Raw genomic sequence first — 13,121 nt, forward strand, 5'->3', positions numbered from 1 at the left:
AGAGCCTAGCCCAGATCCAGACTCATTAACCAGGGCCCTTGAATTAACACACTGAACAGTGTGAATATTACCGATTTAAAAAGAATAATAAACTGGAGTAAATGCTTCGTGAATCTGGCTGTGAATCATCATTGGCACACTTCTGTTCTGTTTGAGTCTTATTTCTGGTTTGCTCCCTTTATTGGGAGCCTTTTTCCCCTTTCTGAAAGACAGTGCTCATGATGATTTGGAGTCAAGATCTTTGAGAATCGAGCCCACAATGTCTTGCATATTAACATGCTGGCTTTTGAGCCTGACCTGTGCGAGCACAATGGACTGGATTCGCAATTCACTCCAAATCATCATGAGCATTATTTTTGTCTGATTGGAATAAACACTGTTTACAATAATATTAAAACAAATAAGAAACGCAAGACTACTCACAACCCCTGGCACCCAATATCTGGGTTGTTTATTTCTGCTTCAGTAACTGTAGTATCCTGCTAATGACGTTTTGAAGCAATGAGCTTTGGGAATCTACAGCAATATGTAATAACTGGAATAAAGCTAAATAAACTGCACTGAAAACAAAACCACAAAAACAGGGGGCACTTTTTTAAATAAATTATTTATTTCATACAAATTTTAAATCCAGGGATTTATTTTTTCTTTATTAGTTTTCACAGAGAACCTTCAACTGAGCAACACCCCCCCCACCCCCCCACTGCCCGCTTATCCCTAACTTTATCAAAAAGTCGTATGAAATTAAAAAAGAAACAAACATTTAGTGCTTGCCTTATAAAAACCTACTGAGGAAGGGTGGCCAGTTTTGAATGATGCTGAACTGGGCTTCGAATTTCTTACTGACAGCTGTGTTATAATGACTGGCTCCTGTAATAATATGCAGGGAAAACAGTTCTGAATCTTCTAAGAAAAGCGGTTGAAGAATCACTCACACTGGTCTCAAACTTAAATACCTCATTTACATCATTATTCAATTTGGATTTACAATACCCATGTGACTTCAAACTTACCTATCTTTATTTACAGCGGCTTTTAAAAGGACTCGAATAACAAAAACTATGAAATCCCTTTGAAAAAACCTGTCAGTTATCCTCATCACATTTTGCTTGTTTTGCTGTCTGGAAAGCTTCCACAGGACAGAGTGACATCTTTTAAAACACGTGGTAGTACAGCAGCCCCTCTTCAGAGTACAGTACCATGCCACTCGTGCTCTCCATTGCACATGCACTCTTTATTAACAAAGACCTGTACCAGTATATCAGCTCTGACTGAGTTTAAAACACTGAGCTCTTTCCCTGGTATTGCCTACACACTTCCACCTGCTTTAAGACAATTAACTATTACAAAAGATATGATACGGAGCGGATCTTAAGAAACACGACACATATAGGCACTGGATAAAGCTTACGATCCAACCACAGGCTCCACCCATTTAAATTTACTTCAAAAGGGTCAGGAAGAATCGGAAAATTAGCTCGTTTCGAGAAGACCCTTGTTTGAAAATGTACTAAGGGCTGGTTTAACAGCACTAAATCAGGGTACTGTGAAACCAGACACTCAAGAACACTTACTTCTACATTTAGACCTCTGTTACCTGGCTTACTGTGGCCAGAAAGATACAGAGAATATGAAACGCATACAGTAATAAACCTGCAGTGCTTCTCCACTCATTCTCACCAGGACACAGACACAATGGGATTCGGACTGAGGACTGTCATACTCTCAGCACTACTGGGAACTGGTGCAGTTCTGTGGGTGGATGAAAATGCTGTAAGGCTTGAATTGGCTGTGAAGCATGTGGGTTGTTTTTTTTAAATTAGATAAGGCCTTCGTAGATTCAATGAAATGATTGGGCTGTGTGAACATGACACTTTCAAAACCTGTGAACTGGATTTGCATTCTTGTAGTTTTGGGATAAACGTACAAAATATTTGGTAGAAAAATTGCAAACAATTATTATTATTTTTTTGTCTGGGGAAATAAAGGAAAAAAACAAGTTTCACGGCGTGGTTGTGAATGCTCCTCTGTGGTTCCTCATGGCGGGACTGGTTTATAGGAGGCTCCCAGGCCACGAGACCACGGTTAACACCACTTTGTTCCTTTGCTCCTTCAGCATGGGGACCAGCGCGGAGTGGCTCATCCCAACAGTTGAGAGTCCGTTCACAGCGACAATCATATCCCCACACCTGAAACACAGCGCAGACCACACCACATTGAGCTCTTAATACAAACCAGCATGTAATCCGAGCTAGCAGCTGAGTCATCACGTATCAAACAAGTCCTCGATTACTCGCAATTGTAATAGTTGTCCTGAAACGTTCAGTATAATCATAATACGACTTCTATTTATTTTTACATTAAAATGTAAGGAATATTTGAATTTGTTAACATGTAATATGTTTTGTTGCTCATCATGGCTGGTAAAGTGAAACAAACACTTTGCCAACACAAATTGCTGTCTCACAGAAATTCCACCTGGCTCAGGCTTGCTCGGAGACTGTGCATATCTCATTACTTACACTACCAATAGAAAAGTACAGCCCCACTCATGCATCTCTTACTTCAGCCTGCCGTCGTAGTAGGCAGGTGTTCCCAGCACAATGGTTTTGATGAAGAAAGGCTGGTTGGCGTGGTTCTCCTCGTAGCCTCCCACAATGCTGAAGCCCCAGCTTCCCAAGTGACTCCTCCGCAGCACGATGTCATGACAGCTGTGAACGGAGCTGCAACACAGACGGAGCCGGTCACAGGGAGACCGGACTCGCATCCTTCCACAAGGGCACACACTGCACATTAACATTCAAATCCATTCCGGCCAGGCTCTTAGCAAGGCAGTGGTTTGAACCCTGCTCCTCAATTCCTCCAACGGTTCCTCCATGCAGTTTTGCCATGCTTTCCCCATCGTTCTCCTTTTTTTCATGTTTATTAATATCCTTTACTATACCTCGCTGATCTTTACAATGCTTACCTATTCTTTACCATGCTTTCACTATGCTTTACTATGGTAAACTTTTATAAGGAGAACTATGCCTTTGTACTTAAACTTACTATTCTTTTATGCAATTTTCTAACATTTCAAAATTGAAACACTGCCTGCATTATTAATGCTCGAAATGGTGTCTGTACCTAGACCCTCCCCAGTTTGTCATTTTAGGAGTTTTGTACGGCAGGGTTTGGAAATCTGGCTGTTCCTTTTCCCAGTGTCCTCGACGATGCTTCTGCTGGGCAGGACACAGCTGCAGAGCTCTGCCTAGCTGGAGGGGAGTGGAGCTCTCAGCAGCTGCTCCTCAGAGTCCACATGAACGCAGCAGCTCACAGAGCAAAACCAACGACATCATTCCAGGAACGCTCCACACCACGCAACTTTTCCATTCACGGAAACAGATAACGGACGCAAAATTCATCAGGGATTCTGGTTGAATATCTCAGGAATAACAGTGGAATATCTGCTGCACTGCAGTTCTGAATCCAAAATGAATAACTTCAGGTGGATTTAATTACCTGTATTCATTCCATGTTCCTCTAAATCAAATGATGTTGCTCACGTGTATAAAGCATGCGTTCATGCATGAATAACACTTCTCACAATCCCCTGGAGGGCAAGCAAGAGGGTGTGAATTCATGCCTTATACATGGGATCAACATGCATGAAAACATGGAATGAATACATTGAATTCAATCCACATGAATCAACAGGGCTGAATTCAAAATGAATGACTTTAGAACTGAAGTGCAGAAGATATTCCAGTGTTATTCCTGGGGGATTCAGCCGGTATTCAATATGAATATGCATTTTAAAGTGTAACCCTATTCACAATGCAGGTCTCAAATGTGTAGCTTTGAAAGAAACATATGTTTTAGCAAACATGTCTATTTTAAAACATGATATTACTAGTACTACATTGCTGAGCTGAAAGGACCCAGGAAGTGCCGGTGCAACACATTTCCAGAGAGAACAGTGTGGAAACTGAGAACTTTCTTAACGCTATGGTTGTACACCGCCATGTCATGCTTTGAAATAAAAAGCCGTCTTTCACAGCTGCACATTTCAAATCTATATAGTGAAGGGAACAGCACACCAGGTGAAAACTCATGGAATTCCTGTGTTAGGTACACTCTCTTTAGAAACAGCAAGGTGAAGCCCTGGTCTGCCTCACCACAGAGAGAATGCATTAGGCTTTGTAATGCAGTGCTGCTGTTATCTGGAGGTCTCAGATAGGTCCTCGCAACCTAATCATACAAGCGCGAGAGCTGAAAGGAATATCATATACAAAGCCATTATATTTCCTGCTCGTGGCCGTCTGCTTTCATTCACAGCACGTTTTTCTTTTTTTTATATAACAACGGAAAAACATTTTAAAAGATTCATCTGGTTTCTGTTTCCACTAGTTGAATGGCATTTTGTCAATCAGTCAGCCAACTGGAAAGTTAGCGGAGGCTAGAAAATAAGATCTTAATCGAAATAAAAGACATGTCATTGATATCCTTTATGTACCTGCCTGGATGAAAACCTCTGGGTGTAAGCATTTCAATCTCAGCTCAGTAATCATCGACATAAAAAACAATGGAAATGTTAGACCACTTTGTGCTAAACAATCACTGATTTGCCTATTTTGACAGTTTTCAGTTCCAGTGGTTTGATTTCACATCCACAACGAACCAAAGCAGAAGTAACGGTGTGTTCTAATCAATTTGCACACTGTGGTATAAAGAAGGGAAGCACATGGATTTTACAGCATTGGCTAGCACTGCTTTGGTATCTATCCCAACATGGATCACGTGACCCATTCCCTTATTGCAGCGGTGCACAACTCTGGCCCTGGAGATCCATTCCAGTGTGAGTTCCAATCAGTTAATGAACCCTGTTATATAGTTCAGGACATGCCCATTATAAAGACCTGAATGGCAATGGGTGTCGATGTCTCAGAGTTGCTGGGAGCTGGCGCACTGTACCTGGGCAGCCCCAGCCACATGACCCAGGAAGGGGACCAGCTGGCGTCGTACTCATTCTCCTGGCTGGTGCTGAGCAGCTCCTGGGTGGCCTGGCCCTGCTCCTCCACACTCTGCACCTCCAAGGCCTGCAGCAGCACCCCTGGCGAGGCGGCGCTGGCTTTCAGAGTGGCCACGGCCTCGCTGTGGCTCAGCTTGGTCAGGTCTATGCCATTGATGCTCAACAGGACGTCCCCTGTTCCAGGAATAAGAGCATTGAAACACAGGAGCTGCAAGCAGGGCATTGCAGAACAACCAGACATTTATAAAACAGGGTTTCAAGCACTGTAACCCTCCTCTTATACCCGTCACATTCAATCTGACCCAGTTTGTTGTGTCTCTTTAAAAATCACTAACTTTAATGACTGCTGCGTGGGGTGTAAATCATACAGCGTGGTAGTGTGCCTCAAACACATCAGAGAGCTAGAAGAGAACAGGATGCTGGGAGGAAACAGGGCAGTAGTTCGGTATGCATTCTAGTAAACAAGCTGATGGAGTCCAGAACAGTCCATTTTCAGACAATATTTCTTTTGATTAGTAAAATGCAAGACAGAGTCACAAGAAAGAGCCACTCGGAACGGCTGTAAACACCCCAAACAGGTAAAATAAATAGATAAGTAAATCAATAAAACAATATTTCATCATAATGTTTAACTAGACTGGACGGGAACAATGGCTTTTAAAGTTCAGAGGTCTCACAATATGCTCATATTGGATCTTTTTAATGTATTTATTTTTTTGATTGATGTCCAATTGTTTGGCTCAGCTCACCACCACCACTCCACCGCGGACAGGCGAAGACGAACACATGCTGTCCTCCGAAGCGCGTGCCGTCAGCCGACCAACCCCATGTTGGATTTTTTAATGCTCTTATTTCGTAGCAAATTAGTGAAGATATTAGTCAAGATTTACTGCCACTATTTTACCAGTTTCCAGTCCTTTAAAGCTACCATATTATACTATATATCACAGTATACATCACAGGAGCCCCTTGACTGTGTAGCGGCCCGTGTTTCTCACAGAGCCTGCTGACAGAATCACGCAGAGCAAGCCCAGGTCTGCAGACTGCAGCATCTGCTTTGCTCGACAGCCATCATGATCCCTCCCTGACACTGACAGTGATGAGCCCTGACACCCTGCAGCATGGCACCTGAAAGCACTGTAGAACAATGGTCTCAATGTGTGGCACTATGGGCAGCACAGCTGCTAACTGTGCAACAGTACCAGTCCGCAGCCTGGGGTATGCGCCCACAGGACAGCAGCGGGAACACGCTGTGTTTGAAAGCAAACAGGGAGGGTCATTATTTATCCCTAGCTTCAGTCAAGCAGTAGCGCCACAATGAAACTGAGCTATAAAATGAGACAACATTTCCAGCTAGATACACTGACAGATACTCTCAGTGCTGGTATCATTTTACAGTGAAAGATTGTTCTTAGCACTTCTGTATGTATGTTTTGATGCAAGATGATAAAACAAATACAGCGTCATTGTAACGCTGCAGTCTGTAAACGACTTCCGTTCCTCCTGCTGCTGCTGCTGAAAGGGTTAAGTCTGTGGCTGGTCTGTTTGATGCTGCTCTAGCTCAAAGCGCCTGACATGACATGCTTTCTCTGGAGCTTAAAAGGCAGCTCAGTGTCTTACCGCGTTTAATCCTGCCATCTCTGGAGAGACAGCCATGTGGCTGCACGCTGGTGACGAAGATAGGCAGCTCCCCACTCTTACTGCCCCGGCCGCCAGCCACCGTCATCCCCAGGGACTCGTGGGGCTCTTTCGTCACGTGGATCTGCTTCTCTTGACAGGTTACGCACTGTGACAGGTCCTGCGAAGAGCCCCAGAACACATCAGGGCTCGGGAAGCTCACATATTTATCGGGTAATCAATACACCTTAAATAATGCAGGGTGCTTTTTTAATTTCTTTTATGTTGAATGGCACACAAACCAGTTTTACTCTTGGATATACTGAAGCAGGTTGTATGGCTAGCAATCTTTCTGTTTGATTTTCAGATCTTCTCTGCTCTGTCTCTCTGTATATTTCAGATTTGTGTTTTATACCAGTAACTTTTACAAACGTTCAGCGTACATGGAGCTCACTAATCATCCGTTCAGCTGTGAGAAATGTGATTACAATCCAAAGAGAACAGTGACTGTACACACTGTGTAACCAACTACTATAACTTAGACTGACATATGAAATTAAAACACAAGCTTGCAAAAGCAGGCAGTCTTTATTATTGGTATGGTCAGAGGTTAAAACAGTGGGGCAGTGAAATTTACTGAACTTAAACAACTACTTCATCTGCTTAACTACCCTTCCTCTGTGTCCCATTCAGACAGACTTGCCACTCTTCTTCTACTGTATTCATCTTCGTTTTACTGTTTATTTACAGTTACTCTAGCAGGGATGGAAATAAGACTCCTACTGCATAACAGTCTGAGCCACTCCTGGTTTTACTAAGACTATATACTACTATAGTGGCTAATGCAGCTCATAGTAAAACCTGAAATGGGTGAAAGTGCTGTGCAATAGGAGTCGTATTTCCATCCCTGCAATAACAATGTATTTTTAAACTGGTGTGGTGTCGATTCAAACCAATTGTTCTTTTTTTTTTTCAAAAAAACAGCAACGAGACATATTGAAACCATGCTGATTGAGAAAGAGGCTCAGAGGGCTTGTAATACTCCAATTGCTCCAATAGGGGGTGATCACTCATGTTTGCTGCAATGGAAATTCACTAAAACCAAATGCACACACTGCACAGGGCTTCTGACTCCTCCTCGGAAGGGCTTGTGTATAAACACAGCTGAGGATCAGACATTAACAACAGGCTCTGCAATCATCAGACAATTTGTTGAAGTGAAACGAGACGTATTTCAGAGGCATTGTTTTGCCATTGGCAGTAATTGAATAGTGAAAACTGAATTACTGAAGGCACTTGTGCTTTCTATCAGTTCTTCCAATACAAACATGTATTTGCATCTTCACTCAGGTTCATGCAATTATTATTATTATTATACCTGTAACCCCTGCAACATAAGATAATAACATTATGAGCAAACACAGTACTCAGTTAATCTAACAGCTCAAATACAAGGTGCATATATTATCTGTGAAGCAGATGACAGCAGTTGTCTCCTCAGAGTCTTTAAACTAGTACAATTCAAATAGATTTCTTTTCAAAATTGTCTTGCTTACAAGCAAAAAAAAAAAAAAAAAAAGCCCACATCTCAAACGTTCAGGCTCCATATTTTCAAAGCGTTTACTCCAGTCTGTTTAACTCTGTTTTTATTTATTTTATTTTTTTAAAAAAGGAGAACAGCGGCGATTGGCTTTACGCAGTTAGTATCAAACACCCAACCAATGTAATTGGGGTCTTTTAAGCACTCTCTCCAGTATAGAAGTTAATTAAAGACTGGAGTAAACACTTTGAAAATATGGCCCTAAGGGTTTTATATTACACAGCACATATTTATAATACCAACAACAGAATCACTCAAATAGAGCTTAAAATAAAAGAGCTGATTATAGTAGATAACAGTGTTACACACCCTGCGCACTGGAGCGTTATATTTTAAACATAAAATAAAAGAGCTGATTACAGCAGATAACAGTGTTACACAACACCCTGCACACTGGAGCGTTATATTTTAAACACATTGCCGACTCTTTAGAGACTGAGTCACAAATCAGCTGGGCAATACATTTCTCATCATTTACTCGGCAGAGTTCTCCAGGAGCGGAGTGTATCCAGATAACGCTCCCTCCTGCAACGCTGCTGATTTTCAGTTCCCATTTCAATCAGAGCACCAGCATTGCTGCAGGAGGGAGCATGAACTGGACACACAGCAATGTTTAGAAAACAAACAAAAAAAAAAACTACTGGCGAATGTTGTCTAGTTATTTACCAAGGATGTGTGAAAAAAAAAAAAAAACACGGGATAGAGCAAAGATAAAGTAATGGGCTTCTTGTACACACTGCAGGGAGTTCTGGAACACTTTGAATAGACTATGTACAAATACTGAATATTAAACAATAACACAAACTAACAAGGTACACTTACTACTGTACAAACACGAAGGCCAACGTCTCGATTCCACGTGCACATTTCCGATCCCGTTTAAAAAGACAACATTCTTTGAGTAATGTTAAAATGAACATTCCTAATAAGGACGTGCACCCGGTTGCAGGGATATACAAGGCAGTGCCTTCCAGACCAGCATCAGTAGCACCCTGGTCCGGAGTCACCATGCTAATGTGTGCACTCACCCTGTGTGTGCTGGGCCGGGAGTGGTGCAGCGTGGCAGGCGACGTGGAGTGCGGCTGATGAGTGCCTGTGTGGCAGCCTGCCTCCCGCACTGCGTTGGTGCTGGGTAGGGGTGGGGGAGGAGGGGGCTGCTTCCCAGCTCGGCAGACCACCAGGTGGACCCGCTCCCCGCTGGCCTGTATGAGAGGAAGAGGGTCAGCAGCTGATCAGTGCACACTTACACACATTTCCAAACACTGAGGAACGCACTGCCACTGAACAACACAAAGCACGCCGAGGACTGAAACGTGGTCGTGTGCAATCCACTCCACTTTTAAAAAAAATCTATACGGATAAATAACTGAATGCAGAAATTTAAGAATTTTCCTTGTTTTTACTTAAATTTTTGTTATTGTTTTGGTGATTGGAAATGAATTTTGTATTTTTTAAAAGGGCCAGGGTTTGGAAGAGTTGGGCCCGTGCTTTAAAGAAGTAGAGAACACTTTGTAATTTCAACATCCCGATGTACTGTAGATCTCATAACTTACTGATGCAGCCCCGTCTGATTTTTTCCATTGCAAAAATAAAATATTTGTATTCACATGTTCCATACTTACCTTTACCTTTTAGTCTGAGTGTCACAGGGCTGCGAATTCTGACTGACAGCATCTCAGTTATTTAGCTCAGCATATGCCCCCTTTCCAGGAGGCTGCAAAAAATACAAATGACAAAGTGTTCTCAAGCCTTCAGGGTACTGGCACCCAAACCCTTGATCCCAAAGACATCTGTCAACCTGTTCTTGTGGTCCTGCCAATGTTACACTGTGTTCTCTAGCATGGCAATGCCAGCAACTGAGGGAAACAGCAATAAAAATAACACAAAAAAAACACAGTAAAGAGATAGAGAGTAGGTAACAAACTCATCATTCATTGTTGCTTCCTTGTGCAGTCCAAATTATTGCTATATTTGTTATTTGTTTGAAAATAAGCCTGCATGTGGTGGACATTTATATTTTAGTACAGGTACAGAACTTTTAAACTACTTTTCTTTAGCCAGTATGCACGCACACACCTGCATCGCTTCGCAGTGCAAAGCCTGCGATTCCTTTTCAATTTCTGCGCTTGTAATTTCTCACTTTGTGGAATCGTGTTTGTTTCTGTAGGACTCGTTTTGCAAGTGTGTGTAAATGTTCCAGGGCTGCTCCCCGTTGCCTCACCTGTATTGATCTGTGCTGCCTGCTCCCTGTTGCCTCACCTGTATGATCTGTGCTGCCCGCTCCATGTTGCCTCACCTGTATGATCTGTGCTGCCCGCTCCCCGTTGCCTCACCTGTATGACCTGTGCTGCCCGCTCCCTGTATGATCTGGGCTGCCCGCTCCCCGTTGCCTCACCTGTATTGATCTGTGCTGCCCGCTCCCCGTTGCCTCACCTGTATGATCTGTGCTGCCCGCTCCCCGTTGCCTCACCTGTATGATCTGTGCTGCCCGCTCCCTGTATGATCTGGGCTGCCCGCTCCCCGTTGCCTCACCTGTATTGATCTGTGCTGCCCGCTCCCCGTTGCCTCACCTGTATGATCTGTGCTGCCCGCTCCATGTTGCCTCACCTGTATGATCTGTGCTGCCAGCTCTCCGTTGCCTCACCTGTATCTGTTCTGCCTGCTCCCTGTTGCCTCACCTGTATGATCTGTGCAGCCAGCTCCGGGGTGCCATGCCGCAGGTTGTGCCCGTTGATGGCCAGCACCCTGTCGTTGCTGCAGAGCCGCCCATCCTGAGAGGCCAGCCCCCCCTCCAGTAGGTCCAGGATGAAGACGCCCGGCTCGTCAGTGCGCCTCACCAGCTTGATGCCCAGCTGCTCATTGGAGCCGCGCTTGTGCAGCGTGACGCGGAGGCTATCGTCCCGCGGGGAGTCAGGGGCGGGGGGGGGCCCATGCAGGCGGCTGCCGAAGCGCCGCTCCCGCAGCACGGTGAGGTGCAGAGTGGGGCAGGGCTGGGACAGGGTCGCTCGCGCCAAGTTGTGAGGCACGTTGCTGATATCCACGCTGTTCACCTGGGGAGGAGCAGGGAAAGAGTGCTTCAACACAGGCACAATAACACCACACACTGACATTTAATACAGTCGAGGAGGGGGGTAGCATACGCCCCTACTACTGTGAAATTCAAAAATGAGCTATAACAGGGATGGGAATAAGACTCCTATTGCTGAGCAGTTTCACCTATTCCAGGTTTTTACTGCAAGCTTAATTAGCCCCAGTGTATCAGTAACAAGTTCAAGCTCATAGTAAAACCAGATCAAACCATAGCAGTTCCTAGCGCATCAATTATTACCTGATATTTGATTAGGAAACTGGTTTCTGATTGCACCTTTTATTCACATGGTTCTACAGGGGTGGAAATGAAACCTCTTCTGCAGATGCCTTTGCATTCCTTCTGCTCCCTGTTGGGATGTGCAGGCGAGGGCAGTGCCAGAGCCTCCCGTCCTGTACCTGCAGTATCTGGTCCCCCGCGAGCAGCCTCCCGTCCCGGGCGATGATGCCGTCTCGGTACACCTCCTGGATCACCACGTTGATGAGAGGAGTCTCGTTGCCGCCCACAATGCTGATCCCCAGCTCCATGTAGGGGTTGGAGCGCTGGATCTCAATAGTCGTGATCTCCCCTTCGGGCAGGCTGGGGAGCTTCGGAGAGGCTGCAGGGGAGGGGAACCGAAAGCAGTGTAATGGAGAGGGCTGCTTACCCGACACACAAGAAAATCAACGACACTGAAAATGGTTCAACATTCAACAGCAGCACAAACAGGAATCGTGCAAATCTGGGACAAGAAGCAGGGTGGAATGTTGATTATGACATCACAATGCAGACACGTAAGCAAGAACATGACTAAAGGGGACATCATGATTTTTTTAATTTTTTTAAATTTTTTTAAGGTAGAATGTATCGCCACAGGTGTTGTATAAATCTATTTATTGTTGCAGATATAAAAAGGAATATATTCTGCTGCTGCAAACCAGTTTAGTTTCTTAAAATATCCATAAAAAAAATAAACAGAAAAAGACTGTAAGGCATGCCTAAGTCCTATTGAAATGGCAGAAATTACAAATCTATTTTTTTTTTAAATTTCTGAGCACAAGAGAAAAGGTTTAAAGGAAATGGTACAGTGCTTTCCATCTTGCGTCAGTAAAGCTGGCATACCACTGGCAGCATTCACTTGATTCCTGCAACGCTAACGTTTCTTGGCTTAGTTCACAAAGGAGGAAGTCTATATTGACCCCTTAAAGGGCAGCATGATCTTGTCATTCTGTTTATCTTAACATTTAAACTGGGATTCAATTTTAAATAATGGCACCACTATGCTTCCAACCAAACAATCACACACTACTATTAAAAAACACTCACACTGCATATAACACCAAAAAAAAAACACAATGCAGCAGAATTATAAACTCCGTGCTAACAATCAGAGCAGTGCAACACTGCGATACACACACACACACCTACAATCACAGAGAGACACACAGTACAGTGTGTCTATTGAAACCTGCAGGTTTTGAATCAAAGCTTATACAACGAGTGGGTGAAATGCCAGGAAAGACAAAATACAACACGAAATCACCAGCAGACCTGGGATTCAATTACAATTACAATTACGCAGCTGTGCCAAAGATCAACTTCAATTCCGATTACCCTGTGATTGCAATACATTGCCAATTACACAATTACAATTACAGAGGACCACAGGGATCGCCAGCAACCCAATATTCTCCAGTGAGCGGGGCTTTGTTCTCAATGCAACGGGACAATGATCACCGGCACACCTACGCAAGCAAGCACAAGCACACGGAAAGGCGCTGGGGAAGGATGCAGCAATCACTCTGTGAACGTGTCAAAGGGGGAGG

At 44.0% G+C, this 13,121-nt stretch overlaps 1 protein-coding gene across 7 annotated transcripts in view; it reads right to left on the reverse strand.

Moving 5' to 3' along the window:
- Positions 1–677: 677 nt before the first annotated feature.
- The window catches only part of lnx2a (ligand of numb-protein X 2a), a 43,020-nt gene continuing 30,576 nt past the window's right edge, over positions 678–13,121 (reverse strand). For 6 of the 7 annotated variants that reach the window (XM_041233175.1, XM_041233174.1, XM_041233180.1 and 3 more), the window contains 7 exons: positions 11,715–11,914; positions 10,907–11,278; positions 9,257–9,430; positions 6,632–6,809; positions 4,954–5,185; positions 2,565–2,723; positions 678–2,189 (listed from right to left, as the gene is read on the reverse strand). In XM_041233175.1, coding sequence (XP_041089109.1) covers positions 2,054–2,189; positions 2,565–2,723; positions 4,954–5,185; positions 6,632–6,809; positions 9,257–9,430; positions 10,907–11,278; positions 11,715–11,914 — 1,451 coding nt within the window. In that variant the 3' untranslated portion in view covers positions 678–2,053. The remainder of the gene's footprint in view (positions 2,190–2,564; positions 2,724–4,953; positions 5,186–6,631; positions 6,810–9,256; positions 9,431–10,906; positions 11,279–11,714; positions 11,915–13,121) is intronic. The other variant, XM_041233177.1, reaches the window with a different exon arrangement.

Source organism: Polyodon spathula, chromosome 30 (assembly GCF_017654505.1).
Source record: "Polyodon spathula isolate WHYD16114869_AA chromosome 30, ASM1765450v1, whole genome shotgun sequence".
Classification (NCBI taxonomy): Eukaryota; Metazoa; Chordata; class Actinopteri; order Acipenseriformes; family Polyodontidae; genus Polyodon; species Polyodon spathula.